The sequence below is a fragment of the Erithacus rubecula genome, assembly GCF_903797595.1.
Source record: "Erithacus rubecula genome assembly, chromosome: 8".
In the NCBI taxonomy this organism is placed as follows: domain Eukaryota; kingdom Metazoa; phylum Chordata; class Aves; order Passeriformes; family Muscicapidae; genus Erithacus; species Erithacus rubecula.
In genome coordinates this window covers 35,942,136-35,964,184 of record NC_136659.1, presented here as the reverse complement: position 1 = coordinate 35,964,184, position 22,049 = coordinate 35,942,136, and the positions used below count along the sequence as shown (strand labels likewise).

Sequence of the window (22,049 nt, the reverse complement as noted above, 5' to 3'; positions counted from 1 at the left end):
CTTGACAAGGCCTTTACCTTGTTGAGTGTCTATTATAAATATTATTAATAAGTGTGTTGTTGCCCAGAGGAGCTCCTGCTGATCCCACACAGGGACAGCTGGTGCTCAGGTGTGGCCATAAAGGGGATTTTTGGGAGGCCACATCCCCAAAATCAGTCCTGTCACTGAGCCATCCCTCCTTTCCACACGTCCCCCAACAATGTCCCACCCCAGAACTCCTTATCCATCATTGGCCAGTTATTAATGAACTGCGGCTCTCTGCTCTGTTGGTTAATGAGCCCCCGCACCCACGGAGACGCCGCCATTTCTCCCCTCACAACACTTTAATTTCGGTTCTACCGGGGACACCCCGCGCTCGCCCCCTCAGCCGCCGCCGCAACATGGCGGCGCGTGACGTCACCGCGCCGTCATGACGTCACGCACTGCCTCGCCCCGTTCCCGCCTCCCCGCCAGCGAGGCCCCCGCGAGGCCCCCGCGCCGAGGGCTGTCCCGAGCAGCGCCTGCCGCCGCTGCCGCGCTCCCGGAGCCGCCGCCCGCCCCGTTCTGCCCCGTCCCGCGGGGCCGCTCCGCCGTTTCCCTTCCGGCCGCTTTTCGCGGCGGTTCGCGGCGCTGCGGGCGCGGCGCTCGCCGCGCGGGGCGCTCAGGCGGGGTCGGGCAGCCCCGCGCCCCGAGCGGGCCGAGGCGGGGCGGGCGCGGCGGCGGCTCCGGCCGGGTGTGCGGGTCCGGTGCGGGTCCGGGTGCGGGGCAGCGGCGGCACCGCGGGCAGAGATGCCGCTCTTCGCCACCAACCCCTTCGAGCAGGACGTGGGTGAGCGCGGGGCGGCGGGCGGGGCTGGGCCTGGCGGGGCGGCATCTTCGTCCCCTGCCTCCTCTTCTTCCTCTTCCTTTCGCCTTCTCCTTCCCCTCCTGTTCCCCTCCCGGCTCTGCCGCCGGTGCCCCGGGGATCAGAGCAGGGCCCGGTGCTGCCGGCTGTCTCGATCGGTGATGTGGAGAGGATCGGGCGCTGCGTTGGCAGATGCGGGAGGCACAGCCGGGCTGGGCTGTGGCCGTGCTGGGGCAGCGGCTCCGGGAGGGACCCGGATCCCGGAACGAGCCCGGTGGTGCCACAGCCAAGGAGCCCAAGGGGGATCTGCCCCTGGGCCACCGAGCCCTGGGAATGCGCCGGGCCGGGAGAGTCTGGAGAGGGGAAAATGTCCCGAACATGAACCCGGGAGGGCGAGAGCCCCTGGGCTGTGCTGGCACTGCTGGGACAGGAGAGACCCTGAGGGGATGGAGAATCCCTGAGGGAAATGGGAAAGGATGGAGAATTCCTGAGGGAAATGGGAAAGGATGGAGAATTCCTGAGGGAAATGGGAAAGGATGGAGAATTCCTGAGGGAAATGGGAAGGGATGGAGAATTCCTGAGGGAAATGGGAAGGGCTGGAGAATTCCTGAGGGAAATGGGAAAGGATGGAGAATTCCTGAGGGAAATGGGAAAGGATGGAGAATTCCTGAGGGGAATGGGAAGGGAATGGAGAATTCCTGAGGGAAATGGGAAAGGATGGAGAATTCCTGAGGGAAATGGGAAGGGGCTCAGGCTGCAGCAAAGGAGGATCCCGAGGGATCTTTTCCCTCTCTGGAATTCCCTGCCAGGAGGGCACAGCCGGGGGGATTTGGGATCTGGGAACAGGGACAGGGACAGGAGGAGAGGGAACAGCCCCAGGCTGGGCAGGGTGGATTTGGGGACAGGGACAGGAATTTCCCCATGGAAAGGGAGCTCAGGGCTGGAACTGCCCAGGGAGGTTTGGATCCCCATCCCTGAGTGTCCCAGGAATTCCTGGGGAATGAGGTGGGGATGGGGCACAGCTGGGTCTCCATGACCAGAATAATCCTGGGATTCCTATTGCAGCTCCAGGGGATTCCTGGCTGCTCCTCACACCATTCCAGGGCTGTGGCAGGAAAAATCCCTCAGCAGCATCAAGGAATGATTTGTGTCCCCTTTTCCTCTCACTCCTGAATTTTCCCAGCTTTTTTTCTTTTTCACCCTTTTATTGCTGATTTCTTCCAGCTTCCCTATGCCCACCCTGGTCACCCCAGGGGAGTGTTGGGGTGTCTGTGCAGGGCCAGGATGATCCCTGTGGATCTTTCCCAGCTCAGGAGAAGATTCTGTGAAATTCTGATTACAAAACCTGCCTGTGGAGCTGGGCTGAAGACAGTGACTCACTTGTTTTCTTTTGTGTCCTGCCCTGACTTGTGCTGTCTTAAACTCGTGCTCAGTGTCACTTTTTTGTTGTTACACAACATCTCATCTGAATGGCAACACTGCAAAAAGCAACGAAACCTGCAAAACACCAGGCTCAGCCTTTGGTTGGGATGGAGGAAAGAGAAGAATTCAGCATTCCTGGGATTTTTGTCATGGCCAGAATGGAAGAGACCGAGTGCTCTTGTTGCCACACAATCTCTGTTTTGTTTGTAGTATGAGTTGAGCTGCTCTCATATTTAATTTATACCTTATTTATTATTTTTATTTCTAGTTTCAATTCCCTGGTGCTGTTTGACCACACATTTCACGTGGCTCAAGCTGATATGAATTTATTTTTTTAACTCTGCAGAGTTCTTAAATAAATTCTTCAAAGACTCCACTCAAAAGTGGGACTCTGTTCACTTCCAGTTTCTTCAACTTTAATTAGTGTTACTTTTAAAGATTTTAATATTAATTATTTATAATTTATTATTCTCACTTATTAGAATTTAGCAAGTGCAACAGTATAGGAACTGGAATTATTTGAGCTAAATCTTAAAAGTGCATTGCCAGGAAAACTTTGTCATTAGAAGCTTTTAAAAAACAATCAGCATTCTGTTGTAAATTAGACCATGTAAAATATCAGATTATCCTGTGTGGATGGTCTGGGCAGGTGCTGAGTTTAGAATTTGGTGCCTTTTTTGGGGCAGATCCAGCTCCCTTTTCATCCAGAGCTGCTCCTTCCTTGGAACACCTGTGGGGAAAAAAAAAAAAAAAAGTTCCTTTTCCTACTTAATCCAGCCCTCAAGTGATTACATTTCCTTTTTTATTTTTTATGACTTCTATTTCTTCTTCTATTTCATTCTTCTTCCTCTTTTTCATATTATTATTATTTTATGTTCCTTTTATTTCTCAGTCCATAACAATTCTTGTCTTCAACATTTAAGCTACAATCTTGCAATTATTAATATCTGAAGAAAAGCAAATTAGATTTTTTTTTCTTGCTGTTGGTTGGGTGTTTCTTTTCTTCTTCAACTGTGGGGACAATATTTTCCAGACTGCTTAAAATCCTTAAATTCTGAGCCTGCATTTTTATGATGTTTCTTTCTTTTTTTTTCAGATTATTTTTGCTCTGCTGCCCCATCCTACCTTGATTATTTTTAATATATTACAGCCTCACTGTTGCTAGTTTTCTATTATGAAAAGTATTTTATATAATAAAAACAAATTTATAATGGAATAGAATTTATGTATTATACATAAATTAAGAATTGTTCACTTTCATCCAGGCTCTGGAATATAATCTCTGTTCATCCCTCTCAACCCTCCATATTTTTGAATATTTACTTTGCATAGTAAATCCCAAGATCTATATAAAATCTGATTTATTTCTGTGCAGACAATGGTTGATTTCACTTCATGGGCAAAGAAAATTTTGAAATTTTTAAAAAATAAACAAGTGGTTTAGCACAAAAACTTTCTGTGCTGGATTTGCCTGAGTAGAAATTTTATTTTATTTTTTTTTTGTGCTAAATCAGTGCTTATTTTCTATTTCTCACATAAAAAGTGACACAGGTGAGGAAACAATTGCAGGCACTCATTTATTTTCCACACCATCCATGAATTTATTCCATTTCTTTTCCACACAATCCATGAATTTATTCCATTTCTTTTCCATACCATCCATGAATTTATTCCATTTCTTTTCCACACCATCCATGAATTTATTCCATTTCTTTTCCACTCCATCCATGAATTTATTCCATTTCTTTTCCATACCATCCATGAATTTATTCCATTTCTTTTCCATACCATCCATGAATTTATTCCATTTATTTTCCACTCCATCCATGAATTTATTCCATTTATTTTCCACTCCATCCATGAATTTATTCCATTTATTTTCCACACCATCCATTAATTTATTCCATTTCTTTTCCACACCATCCATGAATTTATTCTTCATGTCCTAAAATATTGATGCACTTAAAAGAAAACTTTGCAATTCTGTAATTTTTGAAGAATCTTTGTAGTTTCAAGATAATATTTAATTTCTCTAAGTAAATATTCCAGTTTGTGGAGATGATTTATGGCCAAAATTCTAAATTTCCTTTTTTTATTTTATTTATTTTTATTACACATTGCTGGGTGCTGTGTTTGTGTTCCCTTTGTGGAAATCTTTCTGCTGAGCTGCCAAAATAAAATTGAGTTTAGTTGGTTAAAACTTAATCTTCAAGCAGCAAATGCAATAAAATATTTAATTTGCAGTTTATTAACTTGAACTGCAATATTTACATGGCATTTAAATAACAATAACTTGGCTACTAAAACTTTAAAACACAAATGAATATCATTAAGTTTTATTAATTAATTTATAGAATGAGTTTTTCTATAGGGATTGGAACAAAATGAGCTTTAAGGTCCCTTCCAACTCAAATAATTACATAAATTCATGAAATATTAATTAGGGATCCAATCTACTGATAGAATCTGAACTGAATAAATAAATCACTTAATAAATATTTTTCCCAGAAAAAGCTACAAATAAATATCATTAAGTTTTATTAATTAATTTATAGAATGAATTTCTCTTCAGGGATTGCAACAAGATGAGCTTTAAATCATTCCATAAATCCATGAAATATTAATTAGGGATCCACTGAATAAATAAATCAATAAATATTTTTTCCCAGAAAAAGCTACAAATAAATATCATGAAGTTTTATTAATTAATTTATAGAATGAGTTTCTCTTCAGGAATTGAAACAAAATGAACTTTAGATCATTCCATAAATCCATGAAATATTAATTAGGGATCCAATCTATTGATAGAATCTGAATTGAATAAATAAATCACTTAATAAATATTTTTATTCAGAATAAGCTAGAAATGAATACCATGCAGTTTTTAAAATTAATTTATAGAATTAATTTCTCTTCAGGAATTGGAACAAAATGAGCTTTAGATCATTCCATAAATCCATGAAATATTAATTAGGGATCCAATCTACTGATAGAATCTGAACTGAATAAATAAATCACTTAATAAATATTTTTATTCAGAATAAGCTAGAAATGAGTACCATTAAGTTTTATTAATTAATTTATAGAATGAATTTCTCTACAGAGAATGCAGCAAAATGAGCTTTAAGATCCCTTCCAACCCAAATCATTCCATAAATCCATGAAATATTAATTAGGCATCCAATCTACTGATAGAATCTGAACTGAATAAATAAATCATTAATAAATCTTATTTTTTTTTCCCAGAAAAAGCTACAAATGAATACCATGAAGTTTTATTTATTAATTTATTGAATGAATTTCTCTTCAGGGATTGCAACAAGATGAGCTTTAAATCATTCCATAAATCCATGAAATATTAATTAGGCATCCAATCTACTGATAGAATCTGAACTGAATAAATAAATCATTAATAAATCTTATTTTTTTTTCCCAGAAAAAGCTACAAATGAATACAACACCAGTGAGGACTGGGGGCTTATCATGGATATTTGTGATAAAGTTGGAAGCACTCCCAATGGGTAAGCTCAACATTCCAGGGAATTCTGTGCAGCTGTGAGGAAGAAAATATCACAGAAAACACATCTCAAAATGCTCAATTCCCAAAACCACATAAAATATCCCAGCAGAATTTTGGGCACAGCAATTTGGATTTTTTTCCAATTTTTTATTTTTTTTTCCTGGAGTTTTGCACAGCACGCCCAAATTATTCATATTTCATGATCTGGCATAAATTTGGGGAAGTGACTGTGCCAAGAGGAGAAAGTGAAATAATTTCTGTGCAGAAAAAATACCTGGCAAGGAGTAAAGGTTTTTGATATTTGTGTGTGTTGGGTTGATAGGAAAAAATGGGAGAGAAAAGGGAAAAAAAATTACAAATCACTTGGAATCAGTTCAGCCTGAGTGGAACATCAATGGAATTTCAGTGATTTTATAGTGGCCAAAAGGATTTGCTGGAATTTTGAGTGATTACATCTTTGAAATTTGGAATTCATCTTTAATTAGTGCAGAATTCTGAAATAATTCAGATTTTTTTAGCAGTTCTGTTTAACATTAAAAGTTTTGGTTGGTTGGAATTGATTACCTGCCACAAGGAATTACAGCAAATCTCTTTAATTTGGGAATATTTAGTCCTGAAGGTAAAAAAAAATATCCTTTGATAAAAATCAAATTTTTAGTGCCAAAAAAAACCTTTGTTTTGTATCTGGTTGTGGAGGAAGGGATGTTGCAAAAAAATCCAGTGATTTCTAAAAAATCACATATGCAGAAATAGAAATCTATAAAATGCACAATTAAACCTAAATGTATGTATTTGTATAAAAAATAAAATCCTAAATTCTGATTTTTAAACACCACTGCTGCTGGCATATTTTAATTCAATTTTGTGTCATTTTCTTCTTGAAAATAAAGAAAATTGTTGCCTACCCTAAATAAAAATACAACTTCAAATAACTTGGCTTACTTTGTTGGGTGGTTTATATATGAAATAAAATGAAAATATCAGGATTAAGTTTATTTTTCTGGCACAGAGGTTTTGCTAATCCAGCAGCTCAAGTATCTTGCAGTGATATTATTTTTATTTTAATGCTGCATCAGCTTTTTTATTTTAGGATTTCATATTTTTAAATGTTCCAAATATCAGTGTTGATGAAGCCTGAGCTGCTGCCAGCCATTAATGCTCATTTCAAGTGTGGAAACCCCTCAGCAGAAACTTTTTAAAATGCTATTTATTCATTTTAAATCATTATTTTTTATTTTATATTTATTAATATATCTTCTCTGCACACCTCAGATGGTGCTGAAACAAATTATAAAAATCTTTCTGTGCATTTATTGAATCATTTTTATTTTTTTTATTATTTTTCTTTCATTATCTGGCTCAAATCCTGCAATTTCTTCCCTTCCTGGCCTGGCAGCAGATTTTTTGGGAATGGATGTGGATAAAAAAAAAAAAAAAAAGGGAATTTCTTCCAATCCAACACCCAAAACCAAACTGGTAAATGGGGAAATCTCTGCCCAGCCCTGGGAGGTGCAAATTCAGTGACATTTTTGTTCAATAAATTCAGTTTTCATTACATTTGTGTTCAATAAGTTCAGTTCTGGTGACATTTTTGCTCAATAAATTCAGATTTGGGGACTTCTTTTAAAATAGGCTCAGGTTTGGTGATAATTTTCTTGATTGGGTTCAGTTTTGGTGACATTTTTGTTCAATAATTTCAGTTTTGGTGACATTTTAACTCAATAATTTCAGTTTTAGTGATATTTTTACTCAATAATTTCAGGTTTGGTGACATTTTTGTTCAATAATTTCAGGTTTAGTGATATTTTTACTCAATAATTTCAGATTTGGTGATATTTTTACTCAATAATTTCAGGTTTGGTGACATTTTTACTCAATAATTTCAGATTTGGTGACATTTTTACTCAATAATTTCAGGTTTAGTGACATTTTTGTTCAATAATTTCAGGTTTAATGATATTTTTACTCAATAATTTCAGGTTTGGTGACATTTTAACTCAATAATTTCAGTTTTGGTGATATTTTTACTCAATAATTTCAGGTTTGGTGACATTTTTCAATAATTTCAGTTTTGGTGACATTTTAACTCAATAATTTCAGTTTTGGTGATATTTTTACTCAATAATTTCAGGTTTGGTGACATTTTTGTTCAATAATTTCAGGTTTAGTGATATTTTTACTCAATAATTTCAGATTTGGTGATATTTTTACTCAATAATTTCAGGTTTGGTGACATTTTTACTCAATAATTTCAGATTTGGTGACATTTTTACTCAATAATTTCAGGTTTAGTGACATTTTTCAATAATTTCAAGTTTGGTGACATTTTTACTCAATAATTTCAGATTTGGTGACATTTTTGTTCAATAATTTCAGGTTTGGTGATATTTTAACTCAATAATTTCAGGTTTAGTGACATTTTTACTCAATAATTTCAGATTTGGTGACATTTTTCAATAATTTCAGGTTTGGTGACATTTTTACTCAATAATTTCAGATTTGGTGACATTTTTGTTCAATAATTTCAGGTTTGGCGACTTTTTTTCTCAATAAATTCAGTTTTGGGGATATTTTTACTCAATAATTTCAGATTTGGTGACATTTTTCAATAATTTCAGGTTTGGTGACATTTTTACTCAATAATTTCAGTTTTGGTGATATTTTTACTCAATAATTTCAGTTTTGGTGACATTTTGACTCAATAATTTCAGTTTTTCTGACATTTTTACTCAATAATTTCAGTTTTGGTGACATTTTTACTTAATAATTTCAGTTTTGGTGATATTTTTACTCAATAATTTCAGTTTTGGTGACATTTTAACTCAATAATTTCAGTTTTTCTGACATTTTAACTCAATAATTTCAGTTTTTCTGACATTTTAACTCAATAATTTCAGTTTTTCTGACATTTTTACTCAATAATTTCAGTTTTTCTGACATTTTTGCTCAGTTCTGGTGCAGGTTTGGGCTCATTCCTTGCACAGCTGCCCCTCTCCCATTTATCCTGAATTTCCCTGTCCCTTTGCAGAGCCAAGGATTGCCTTAAAGCCATCATGAAGAGGATGAATCACAAAGTTCCCCACGTGGCTTTACAAGCTCTCACAGTGAGTCAATCTCCAAATTTTCCAATTAAATATTTACTGATCAACTAATTAATATCTTGTTTCAATCAGTGCTCATGCTGAATTTACCTTTTTTTTTTTTTTTTGATTATTTGCACTTTTTTTCCCCAATTTTCTTTCAGCTTTTAGGAGCCTGTGTGTCCAACTGTGGGAAGATATTCCACTTGGAAGTGTGTTCCAGGGATTTTGCCACTGAAGCTCGAGCTATAATAAACAAGGTAATTTTTATCAGAACCTTCAATCCTGAGGGAGGATTATTTTGGTAACTTCTCCAAATTTTTGTTGTAGTTAATGCACATTTTCTAGTTTTGCTGCTGTGTTTTCACTGAAATTTGTGTAATTTTCACTGTGAAAAAAATAATCTGTTAAAGAACTGACAGTTGATAACCCTTCAAGTTTTTACAAAATTAGATGAGCAATTTTAATTATAATCTGTGTTGCTAAGCTCCATTAATTTGATCATGGTAAGTGCAGCTTTTTTTGTAGAGAGTTTTTATTAAGCTTGAAGGAAATTCCTGGGCTGAAGTGAAAGGGAAAATGATGAGGAAGTAAAATGACATTTTTTTTACAAGGATAAAATTACAAACAATCCTTGTTAGTTTTTAGAGATTCTGGGAATGTTGAAAGAGAAAATAACCAGAAAAAGGAGAATAAACTGGTTGGGGTCAAGCAGCTGCTGGGATCTAAATCTGGATGTGAGGAATGGAATAAACAGGACCAGCTTTTCCCTAATTGCTGCTCCAGCTGGAAACAGAAGTGGTTAATGGGTTAAACAGGAGTTCTCAGATCCAATCATCAGAGGCTGAGCAGAGCAATTAAGGAAAGAATTAAAATTGCTGGGAAGCCAAATGAGTTCACACCTCTTGTGTTTCTGGCTTTCTGGGGAAAAATAGGTCTGCAAGTGTTCCCTGTGTTCCCATTAGGCAGGAAACATCCTGGAGATCAGCACTGACCTTCAGCACCCAGGGGTGGGCAGGGACCCTGGAATCCCACCCAGGGGTGAGCAGGGATCCTGGAATCCCACCCAGGGACCCTGGAATCCCACCCAGGGGTGAGCAGGGATCCTGGAATCTCACCCAGGGACCCTGGAATCCCAGCCAGGGATCCTGGAATCCCACCCAGGGATCCTAAAATCCTGGAATCCCACCCAGGGATGAGCAGGGATCCTGGAATCCCACCCAGGGATCCTGGAATCCCACCCAGGGGTGGGCAGGGATCCTGGAATCCCACCCAGGGATCCTGGAATCCCACCCAGGGATGAGCAGGGATCCTGGAATCCCACCCAGGGATCCTGGAATCCCACCCAGGGATCCTGGAATCCCACCCAGGGATGAGCAGGGATCCTGGAATCCCACCCAGGGACCCTGGAATCCCACCCAGGGGTGAGCAGGGATCCTGGAATCCCACCCAAGGATCCTGGAATCCCACCCAGGGATGAGCAGGGATCCTGGAATCCCACCCAGGGATCCTGGAATCCCACCCAGGGATCCTGGAATCTCACCCAGGGATGAGCAGGGATCCTGGAATCCCACCCAGGGATCCTGGAATCCCACCCAGGGGTGAGCAGGGATCCTGGAATCCCACCCAGGGATCCTGGAATCCCACCCAGGGATCCTGGAATCCCACCCAGGGGTGAGCAGGGATCCTGGAATCTCACCCAGGGATCCTGGAATCCCACCCAGGGATCCTGGAATCCCACCCAAGGATCCTGGAATCTCACCCAGGGATCCTGGAATCTCACCCAGGGATCCTGGAATCTCACCCAGGGATCCTGGAATATCACCCAGGGATCCTGGAATCCCACCCAGGGATCCTGGAATCTCACCCAGGGATCCTGGAATCTCACCCAGGGATCCTGGAATCTCACCCAGGGATCCTGGAATCTCACCCAGGGATCCTGGAATCTCACCCAGGATCCTGCAATCTCACCCAGGGGTGGGCAGGGATCCTGGAATCTCACCCAGGGATCCTGGAATCCCACCCAGGGGTGGGCAGGGATCCTGGAATCTCACCCAGGGATCCTGGAATCCCACCCAGGGGTGGGCAGGGATCCTGGAATCCCACCCAGGATCCTGGAATCCCACCCAGGGGTGGGCAGGGATCCTGGAATCTCACCCAGGGATCCTGGAATCCCACCCAGGATCCTGCAATCTCACCCAGGGGTGGGCAGGAATCCTGGAATCTCACCCAGGGGTGGGCAGGGATCCTGGAATCCCACCCAGGGATCCTGGAATCTCACCCAGGGATCCTGGAATCCCACCCAGGATCCTGCAATCTCACCCAGGGGTGGGCAGGGATCCTGGAACTGATCTTGGTTTGCCCCCACTCCAAGGAACTTTTCTTCCTTTACCAGGCTGTCCCTGCACTCAGCTCCCACTTTGGGAATAGAAAATGTCCCTATGGATTATCCCTATGGATAATTCCTTACTGTTGATTCAAGAAGACACAGATCAGGGATTTTTGGGGTTCTCAGCTGGGACAAAACCTGTCCTGGCATCTGAGGAGAAACTGCAGAGACCACAAAAGGTGGATTGTAGGGAAAGATTTCTTGTAGGATTTCTTGTAGGGAAAAACCAGTGCCTTATATCAGACCAATTTGTGTGATTGGGAAGTGGAAAACAACACAGCTGAGAAGGAGTGAAGAGCAAATTGAGGTTAAATGGGGGGTGAGTAACACAGAGAGGCAGGAATTTGGGATAAGTGTGGTAGGCAGCTTGAATTTCTCCAGAATTGGTGCTCCAGGAGCTCAGCATGTTCTCTGGAATATCAGATTAGATCTTCTCCATCAACACAAATATTCATGATTAAGGATATTCAAAGTCAAATGGGTTTGATAGCAGCTCCTTGAGGCTCAAACATCCCTTTTTATCCAATTTTATCTTCCAGGCTCACCCAAAAGTGTGTGAAAAGCTAAAATCCCTGATGGTGGAGTGGTCAGAAGAATTCCAGAAAGACCCCCAGTGTAGCTTAATCTCTGCAACCATCAAATCCCTGAAGGAGGAAGGGGTGACTTTTCCTGCAGCAGGATCCCAGGTAGGAGCTGCCTGGGGACACTCAGGGATCCCATACTCTGATTTCCTTCCCCAAATTCCCTTTTCCTGTTTGTCCCATTTCCTGTCCATGTCATTGCTCCCCTGGATTTGGAGTGGTTTATTTTTCACTTCTGGTGCTTTGTTATGCCCAATCTTAACAGCAGAAATGATGCCAGCTGGTTTTTTTCCTTTTTATTATTGCTACTTCTAAATATTCCCATGTTATTGAGTCCTGAAAATTAAAATTACAGTTTCTTACACAAAGTTCACTTTCCTCTATATGAAACAGAGTTTAACTTTTACAAACACTGTGAGTTTTTTAAACTTACAAACACTGTGAGTTTTTTAACTTTTACAATCCCTCCTTCCTCCACAAAGATGTTTTCACTTCTAAATCTGATCTATGTGTAAAACATATGGCAGAAACCTGGCAGAGCTGAGCACTGGCACCCAATTCCAGTTTCTGGTGGGAATGAAAACACCAGGAATGATTTCACTCTGCTGCTGGGGAGAATTGTAGGATTTAAATCAGCAGCTCCCAACTGGAGCATCTTGTCTCTTGAAGGGAGAAATGAAGGAAAGAATCATTTAAATGAGTAGTAAATATGACTGAAATAATGATTTGAATAAAATCAGTTATTTCAATTAAACCTCATTATTTATTTTACTTCTTTTCCCTGCTGAAAACAGAAAAAAAACCTTAAGAGTGGTGATTTTTTATTTCTAGGAGATCACCTGGATTCCATAATCCACCTGATCAGGAGCAACTTGGTGCTAATTTTTTAAAAACATATAATTATGGAGATTTCATTTTCTGTTGTCCCCACCTTTGCAGGCTTCCACCAGTGCTGCCAAGAATGGCTCCTCATCCAGTAAATCCAGGGAAGATGAGGATATAGCTAAAGGTGAGTTGCTGTCCCAGCCTTGGGTTGGACTGCAGGAGTTTTGTTAAAAAGCAGGGAAATGGGAATTGAAGAATTGAATTGAAGGGCACAGCAGAGTGGGAATTGTGACATTCCAGGAGTTCCCCTCATCCATGAGGATTTGGGGTGACACATTCCTCCACCACACAGCATTTTAAATATTAACTTCCAGCACTACAGACACAGACCTCCTTTAAATAAAGAAACACCCTCTTTTTATTAAATCACACTGCTTTTTCTCCAGGGATAACCTCCCAGATTTGTTCTTTTCCTCTCTGCCCCACCTGCAGCTATTGAATTATCTTTGCAAGAGCAGAAGCAGCAGCAGATGGAAACCAAATCCTTGTACCCAAGTGCAGAAATGGCAGCAAACCCCCCGAGCCTGAGGAAGGTGCGAGCTCTCTATGACTTTGAAGCTGTGGAGGACAATGAGCTCACCTTTAAAAGTGGAGAGATTATTTTTGTTTTGGATGACAGGTACAATACACTCAGGTGGAGCTGCCTTTGTTGCACCACTCTTGTTTTCTCAGGGTAGCACATTTTTCCTTTGATGCTTCTCTTCCCCTCCCACAGAAATGTCATTGTCACTTTGCCCTCCCTCACATCCCTTTCTCTTCCTTCCATCTTTCCAAAATCCTGGTTCCTGACCTCAAATCATTTTCAGTGCAGGGGGAACCTCGAGTATTTCATCCAATTTGTACTTTTGAAGAGAAATCTTAATTGGTTGTCTGACACAAGAAAATGCCTTGGCATCACATTCCATCTGCTTCCAGCAATTGCCAAACCTCTGGCTGTCAAAAATCACGTGTGCCAAGAATAAAACTGATTAAAACCAGCTCAACTAATGATTGTTGTTAACAGCTTTAAAGGACTGGCAAGTAATCAATGTAAAGAATTGATGAGCTGTGTTCAATTTTCAGTGATCCCCTGATTCTTCTTCCTCCCTCCCTCCCCTCTGCCCAGCTCCTGTTTGGCTTTGTGCTAATCCCTGCAAATATTCTCTATTAGATATCACAGGGTTTTGGTAAAAAAAAACACCAAAAGTGTCTCTGAAGCTGAGGTTTTCTGTAAAAACCCCAAATGTGTCCCTGGCTCTGCTCACCCCAGAGTTCTGTAACCCTTCTTTGTTCCCCCAGTGATGCCAATTGGTGGAAAGGGGAGAACCACAGAGGAGTGGGGCTGTTCCCATCCAATTTTGTCACCTCTGACTTGACTGTGGAGCCTGAGGCAGGTGAGTTACCTGCTGAAATGGTTGATGGGTTATTACAGAGGCTGAAATGATGGATTGTTTCATGATTATTTCACAAAGGCAGCTTTGTGCTGCAATCCTAATTAGCCCAGCAGCAAAATAATTTCCTCTATCAGCCCCAGGAAAGAGTTGAGACATCCTGCCCTTGTTTCAAACCATCAAGCACAGATCACTCCATAACTCACTTTAATTTCTGCCTCTGTTTCTCTTTTTAAGTTATTACCATTTTCTGTGACAGAAATTTGGTTTGATTCACCATAATTCCTTGTCAGCAACATATTTACAAATCCAGCAAATTGCCATTTCAAATGTCACAGTGTCTTTTCACACAGAAAAATAACAAGGAGCAAATGTTTGTTATCAAGTTATCACAGCAATAAGGAGAAAAGGAACTCCTCTCTGTTCTTTCAGCAGCTGTGGATAAAATCTCTGTTCCTGAGGACACTGCAGAAGAAATTAAGAAAGCAGAACCTGAGCCAGTTTATATTGATGAGGTATGAAACCACTTTTAAATAAAATATTGCTGGGCTATTCCATTCTTTTGGTGCTGAATGTTGGCAGATGATTCTTTGTCTATAAATAACTTTATTTTATTTGAATATTAAACCAATCTTGGCATGGCTGAGAAATCCAAAGTTCTTCATCTTGTCTTCTTCCCCTTTCAGGAGAAGATGGATAAAACATTGCAAGTACTTCAGAGCATAGATCCCACAGATTTAAAGCTTGATTCTCCAGATCTGCTCGACTCAGAAGGTACTTGCAGCACTTAATGAGCTCCTTTTTTATAACTTCTTCTCACAATTACCTTTTGTGGATTGAGCAGGGAGTTCTTTGTGTTTATTTTAAGCTTAGGGGAGCTGTGCTCTGTACTAACAGTGCTGGAGAACACTTATTTCACTGTGGGAGTGTGGGGCTCTGGGGATAATTTGAATTTTTTTTAATAGTTCCAAGCCAGCTCCATGTTTAGCAGGATCATTTGCATAACTCCCAGCTCTGTAAAATGCCTGAGCTTTGCAAGATCCATCTACCAATCCCAACCCTGAAATAAATAAGCAATTAATTTTACTGTAGCTGGATAAAATATTTTTGGCTGCATTTAAACATTTAATTGTGCAAGACATCAACTGCCTCAACACTTTGTCTTCACAGATATGTGTCAGCAGATGGGTCCAATGATAGATGAAAAACTAGAAGAGATAGATAGGTGAGAACAATTTCTTCACTGATTTCCTTCAAATTGGGCAGTTTTAATAATGTTTTTGGTACTTTCATCTCCTGAGCTGGAAAACCTTGCAAGAAAAAAATGTAACAACTTCACCTTTATTTATTTTTTTTTTATTGCTGAAATATCAAGTTGTGAGTGTGTCCTCTGACATTTGATTGCTGCTCTCCCAAAATTCACTGCACAGCTCATGGATGATTTTTATTTTGGCATTTTCTGGCTGTAGCCTTGTCCAGCCTGTCTAAAGGTTGGAATTTTCAGTTCTTTTCACAATTATTCCATGTTATCCTTAGGAAGATGGAGAAGGACAGGACACAGAGAATGGGAGATGGATGGGATATTGGGAATTGGGAATTCCTGGAATATTTAAGGGTGGAAAGAACAAGGAATTCCAGTTGGGATTGCAGCTCTGGTGCCAACAGTGCTTGTGCAGCTTTTGGATTCCCCTTCCAGTCACACCACAGCAATTTTTCAATATAAATGGGTAAAAAAAAATGACATTTACCCTTTTAGGGGCTTCTTTTCCTTGCATATTGAATGCAGCACTGTTCTTCCCTCCCCTCCTAAGATGTCCCAGCAGCTCAGTGCCCTCTCCCCTTTTTTTTCCCCTTTTTTTGGGACAGGAAACATTCCGAGTTATCCGAACTGAACGTGAAGGTTCTGGAAGCTCTGGAGCTCTACAACAAACTGATGAATGAGAGCCCCATGTACTCAGCCTACTCCAAACTCCAGCACCCTGCACAATTCCCACCCACCTCCTCTGTGCAGGTCAGTATTCCTGGAATCTGGAAATTCCTGCAAGCTGGAAACTCCTGGAAGCTGGAAACTCCCTGCTATTTATCCCCATTTTCAAAAAAAAACCAAAAAAACCCACGAGCAATCTGACATTGCCTTTGCAAGAAATTGGGATTTATGCACTAGAACAGAAGGTTTTTGGCTTGGGCACTGTTGAAAATTCCAAAAGATCCCTTTCCATAATTCATTTCTTGCAGTTGGAATGGGGTGTTGCAGCAGCTTGGTGGATATTCTTGCTGTGAGTCATGTCAATCTCCAAGTAAAATGTTCTTATCTAATAGTGGGGATGGGAGGGAACTGGAATATCAGTCTATTAATCCCAAGTGTATTTTTTGCTAACTATAGAAACACTCTGCTTTTAGCTCCTTTTGCCCTTAGAAAAATGAACATTTTGTATCAGTTCTAAACACGTTGTGTTTGTGCTCCAGACTGTTCCACACTGTCCCTAATGATGGCTTAAGGAAGAAACATGGAGGGGAAGGAAAGATTTTCAAAAAAAGCACAGAATGAGGGTTTTTACTTGAAGTGAATTTTACTTTCATGTTAATTGTTCAGTGGGAAAAGAATAGTTGCCATGGCAACTGCTAGATCTGAAAATATGTCAGTTAAAAGTAATTCTGTGTCCTTAACTCCCAGTAAGGATGGAAAATTCATTAGATTTGGAGGTTACAAAGTAATTTAAGCCAAAAGGCAGTTGGAGTTTGCTGTTTCCTCCCAAGAAGGTGCAAACCTGTTCATCCCAAATCCAAGCACCTCCAGCCTGTGCCACCTGAATTTTTGAGGGGAATCTTGCTTGATTTCAGCCAGAATTGGAAGAAACTGCAGGTTTTGCTTCCAGCTTTAGAATATTCTGGTGGGTTTGTTGCAGAGTGTGCCAAGCACCAAATCTCCAGGCTCTGCTTTGATTTGCAGTCATATCCTGTGCAGCCTGCCAGTGGGAATTACATGATGCAGGGAGTGGCCATGTCCCCAGGATACAGCCTGGCCCCTGAGCACCTGGCCCAGGTGAGAGCTCTGCCCCAGAGCATCAACTCTGCAGCCACCCAGCCACCTCCAGCTGCTTATTTAAGGTATGGATCCAGCCAATTCTTCATCCTGGAGGGGGGGATTCTGCCACTTTGCATATTCTTGTGGCATTTACATTTAGCAACATGTCATTTTTTGAGAGGAAAATACTGATTTTACTAAAGAAGGGAGCAGTGAGAGCATTATTCTGAATCAAATTAATCCTGCACAAGGAAGTTTCCCAGGAAGGTTTATTTCAAGAGAGCAAGGTTAAAAAAGAACTTGTGACCTCAGCTTTAAGCACCTAGCACCAAAGCTTAAAATTTAAATAGCAGGAGTAAGTTCAAGAGTCATTTAGAAAGGAGGAGCAAGTTAGAAGGAATAAGTTAGAAGGAAGGAATAAGCTAAAAGAGTAAGTTAGAAAGAAAGAAGGTAGTAGAAAGAAGGAGTAAGCTAAAAGAGTAAGTTAGAAAGGAGGAATAAGTTAGAAAGAAGGAGTAAGCTAAAAGAGTAAGTTAGAAAGGAGGAATAAGGTAGAAAGAAGGAATAAGGTAGAAGAGTAAGTTAAAAGGAAGGAGTAAGTTAGAAAGCAAGAATAAATTAAAAGGTAAAAGTTTCGTAGTGGAGTTGTTGAGCTGCTGGAAGAATTTTGAGGGTGAAAATATTTTTCCTGCAAAAACCATAAAAAACTCATGTTATAGACATGACAAGTAGGGAATTGCTGGGAAACTTTGATTAACAGGCAGAGTAACAGGAGGGGCAGTGCATGGCCAGACTGATTTCAGCTGTGTGTAAAAATCAGTAACGATTTCAGCGTGCGTGTACAAATCGGTATTTTCATAGCTGGCAAAACACAGGATCCCTTCAGAAAGGGCCATTTTGGTGGAATGTGTGTAATGTGGAAGCTGCCAGCTTGTTCTGGGGGTGAGCAGGGCTGCAGTGGGAGGCTGTGCTGGGCTCTGAGCTGCCTCTCTCAGCCTGGCTGCTGTTGTGTGTCCCCAGCCCCGAGCCCGCGCTGCCGCCGCCCTTCCCGAGCGTCACCGGCGCCTTCCCCCAGCACCAGATGGGCATGGCCGTGGACATGGCAGCATTCCAGAGCACCCAAGGACCAGCCTACCCCGGGCCACTCCCTGCTCATTCCCTGCTCCAGCAGCAGCCAACAAATTTCCATCAGCAGCCTCTGCTCTAAAGGGGAGCGAGGAGTTCCGACCCGCCGCTCTTTGGGGAGCCCCTGCCGTGGATATCCGAGTCCATTTTCCTCTCAAACAGCCCAACTCGCTGCCTTGGGGTGATGCAGAGTAAAAATAGGCACCAGCTCTGATGGTTATTTGCATTTTTGCATCCTGAACTAGATTAGGGGATGGTTTAAAATAATTCCCCATTCCTCCGAGTCTTTTTTTTTTTTTTTTTTTCTCCCTCTCCTGCGCTTTCAGGAAACGCCACTTGTGAATCTTTGAAAGATTGTCCCAAAATAATTTCTCTCTTCAGTGTGTTTCTGGAAGCTTGAGGATGCTGAGATGCTTTGCCTCCTCTGGTGTCTTCTGTAATCCTTCTGTCCCAGTGGCTGTAGGGAATCTGCAGTTCTGAGTCCCTTCCTGAAGGACTCGCCGTGGATCCCTGGCTGCAGCTGCAAGAGGAATCTCTGCCACTCAGGACCACATTCCTGTGAAATAGGAGACAAAAAAAAAGAGGGTTTTAACAGTGCTGCCTCTATATTTCAGAAAACACAGAGGATTGCTGTGTTTTTCAAGTTTTCCTGGCATTCCCAGGCTCCTTGGGAAGAGCAGGCAGGGGATGCTCCAAGGTGCTGAGCCAGGAACTTGCACAGAACCTCCTCCCAGTTCTCCTTTCAGTTTGGATGGTGCAGAAGTGAAGGAGCATTGGAATTCCTTGTGAGAAAGGAGGTTTGAAGCTGCTGAAGGATTTGTTCCCTTTCCAAGGGGGAGCTGAGTGGAGCAGGAATGTCTCAGTGGGACCTGGGGGTTCTGCCTCTCTTGGATTTCCTTTCTCAGCCCTGACCCCAGAGGAGCTCTGCCCCACCTGGGGAGGATGTGGGTGGGTTGGGCTCTGTGCCCATGGAATAGCAGAGCCCTGTCCTGGAGCAGGGGTTGCCCCAGAGCTGGGCACATGTGCCACTTGGTGAGACAAGAAATCCAAGAATTTCTTCCCTGATGCACTTTTTAAAGGGTGGGCTTTGTCCATGGGAGCAGATGAGCTGGATTATCCTTTGGGAATGTGGGATTTCTTTCTTCTTGTTTCAACTGCTGAAAAACACACAAAAAAAAAAAAAATCACTTCATCCTCCTGTTTACCTCTTCACTGGAGCATGGTCACATTTATCCTGCTTTTAACCACCTCTGGTGAGTGACAATCCTTGGTTTGGGGAAATAATGGAAGCAAATTACTGATGAAAACAGTTAAATGCAGGAAGCTCCCAGATGTTGAAATAAGCAATTTGATGGATAAATTTCATCCCAGATTGGAACTCCCAGGCTGCTGAGTGACAAAACCCACTCTTCACTCAGCACCTCCTCCATTGATTTTCCCTTGTGTTTCATTATTTGCTATCTTGACCTTACACTTGCAGCCTCATGCTCATGCAAAAGGTGTTCAGCTCCTGCTCTTTAAATCACTTTTTATTTGAATGTGTGCAATTGGAAGGAGGATTTTGTCTTTCTTTTGGACATTAATTTTGTCTTGATCCTTCCCCTGGAAGTAGCTCAGTACAAATAACACACTGGCAATACTGAAATATTTTAATTTGTTCCTTGTGTCTTTTGAGGAAATGAATTTATTTCCATGCTGCTGTTCCAAATTCTAATTGTTTGGAGCTTTTATTTGTCAGAGTTTATTTTGTTCCAAGTTGGTTTTGGGGTCTAACTAAACTTTGCTCCTGTTGCTATGAATTCTCCATGTTAGGAAATTTAAATTGGTGTTTTTTTTGGATTCTGAGCTTTGGGCCAAGAAAAATCTTGGATTGAGCCAGCCAGATATGATTTGATGATGTTAATTGTTAAATATAAATAATGTATATACTCATTTGTCTGAGATTTTCTACACACCTCCACCCATGCCTGAACTTTTATAAAAGCAGATTTGTCCTTCTGTCACCTCTTCTAACTCTGTGATATGCAACTTGTAGATAGTGTAAAATAATTTTAATTATTATTAAACCAGTGTATTTGGAGGGGGTTGCTGTTTCTCTTCATACTTCTAGACATGATCATATTTATTTTTAAGGCCTGATTGTAACTGAACATGCTGCCAAAGGATTTCTCTTAACTCCAGATTTCTACCTTAGGTTTCTACCTGCTGTTTTCTATCAGCAATTCAGGGTGGAGAACTCCTGCTTTTTCATACAAACCCTTAACATAGGAACCTTGGGCAACTTTCTCATGAGACTTTTCATCTGATATATTTGTTCCATGGGTGTTAAATGTCACTTTGGGGTCCATTTCCTTTGCTGTGAGCTGGGGACCTGTTGTGTCTGTTGAGTGTCACCCCAGCCTGCTCTGAGGGGTTGTGCTCTGTCACCTGCTGTCACCCAGGCTTTGTCTCTCCAATTGGCTCCAGAAATAATGGTAAAAATCAGATTATTGGAACCTCCCAAGTGCTGCTGTGTGTTCTTTGTGCTGGAGGGTTTGGTGGGGGATGGCCCTGGGCTTGTGGGGCTCTGTCAGGGGTTTTTTCTTGAGATGAAGATGATTTTCTTCCCTTATTTTTGTCTGTGCATCTTTTCTGGAATGCTCCCAGGCACTGCCCCTGCTTGCACTGAGAGGTGGCTGTGGGATGAGTAACAAACACACCCAGGAGAATTCCCTGCCCAAAGAGGCAGGAGCTGAGTCCTGTGATCCTGGCTGAGAGTTCTGGCTCATCCCAAAAAATCAGGGTCAATCCCTGCTGCTAAAGCTGTGCATCAACACCAAAAACTCCTGCAAGGAGCCCCAACATTTGTAATTTACACCTCAATCACTGGTTTTCATCATTTTTAGGATAAACCTCAGACTTCTGGCTCCTGCCAAAAAATCAGGGTCAATCCCTGAGCTTGAACCCTGCTGCTAAAGCTTTGCATGGATGCAAAAAACACCTGCAGGGAGCCCCAAAAATTTGTTATTTACACATCACTCACTGATTTGCATCATTTTTGAGGTGAGCCTGAGAATTCTGGCTCCTGCCAAAAAATCAGGGTGAATCCCTGGGCTTTACCCTGCTGCTAAATCTGTGCATCAACACAAAATTTGTCATTTACACTTGCTGGTTTTCATCATTTTTCTTACAGCCCTTTGGAGCTTCTGACCCCAGTGGGTTGATTTGGGGTCACTTCAGGCTGGAACCTTTAAAAAGCCAAATCACATCCTGAATTCTTGGGGAATGCTGCTTTGTTTGCCCTTCTGAACCCCAACATGACCCAGGGGGTCTCTGGAGAGAATGTTTCAACAGAAATGCCTTCCTAGGAGCAGTTCAGTGCTGAAACTGTACAAATAATCTGAATTATCCTCAGTGCCCCACACTGACGTTGGGCAGAGGATCAGGCTGCTCCTCCCAGCCATGGATTGCAGGGATTTGGTGTCTGGAGGAGGCAGGGTGTGCTCAGAGCTGCAGGTGTGGGTGAGCTCACCCTGGCATGTGCACATTCCTCATTGCTCATCCCAGTGGGAGGTGTGATGTGCCTGGAGGTGAAGCTCAGCTGTGGGAAGCAGGAAATCCAGGTCCTGCTTCCAAACCTTCCTCACATTTCAGCTGCCAGCACACCCAGCTCCTGATTTAGCTTGTTTTCCTCCCTGTCCTGGAAATGGAATTCCTTCCCTATATCCTAATACCCCAATACCCCAATATCCCCATATCCAAATATCCCACTATCTCCATATCCCAAAATCCCAATATCCAAAAAACCCAGTATCCCAATATCTCCATATCCCAATATCTCCATATCCCA

At 41.8% G+C, this 22,049-nt stretch overlaps 1 protein-coding gene across 2 annotated transcripts; it reads left to right on the top strand.

The window, feature by feature from the left end:
- The first annotated feature begins 652 nt into the window (after positions 1 to 652).
- On the top strand, positions 653 to 20,704 carry STAM2 (signal transducing adaptor molecule 2). 2 transcript variants are annotated; one of them, XM_079310890.1, is made up of 14 exons: positions 653 to 808; positions 5,682 to 5,766; positions 8,794 to 8,869; positions 9,010 to 9,105; positions 11,774 to 11,920; positions 12,755 to 12,824; positions 13,133 to 13,319; positions 13,979 to 14,073; positions 14,506 to 14,585; positions 14,757 to 14,844; positions 15,241 to 15,295; positions 15,937 to 16,081; positions 17,021 to 17,178; positions 18,116 to 20,704. In XM_079310890.1, exons 1-14 carry the CDS (start codon positions 769 to 771, stop codon positions 18,300 to 18,302), a joined length of 1,509 nt encoding a protein of 502 aa, XP_079167016.1. In that variant the 5' UTR covers positions 653 to 768; the 3' UTR covers positions 18,303 to 20,704. The 2 variants fall into 2 exon arrangements, with proteins under 2 accessions (XP_079167016.1, XP_079167015.1); XM_079310889.1 differs by having other exon boundaries at positions 14,503 to 14,585.
- Positions 20,705 to 22,049: the final 1,345 nt, after the last annotated feature.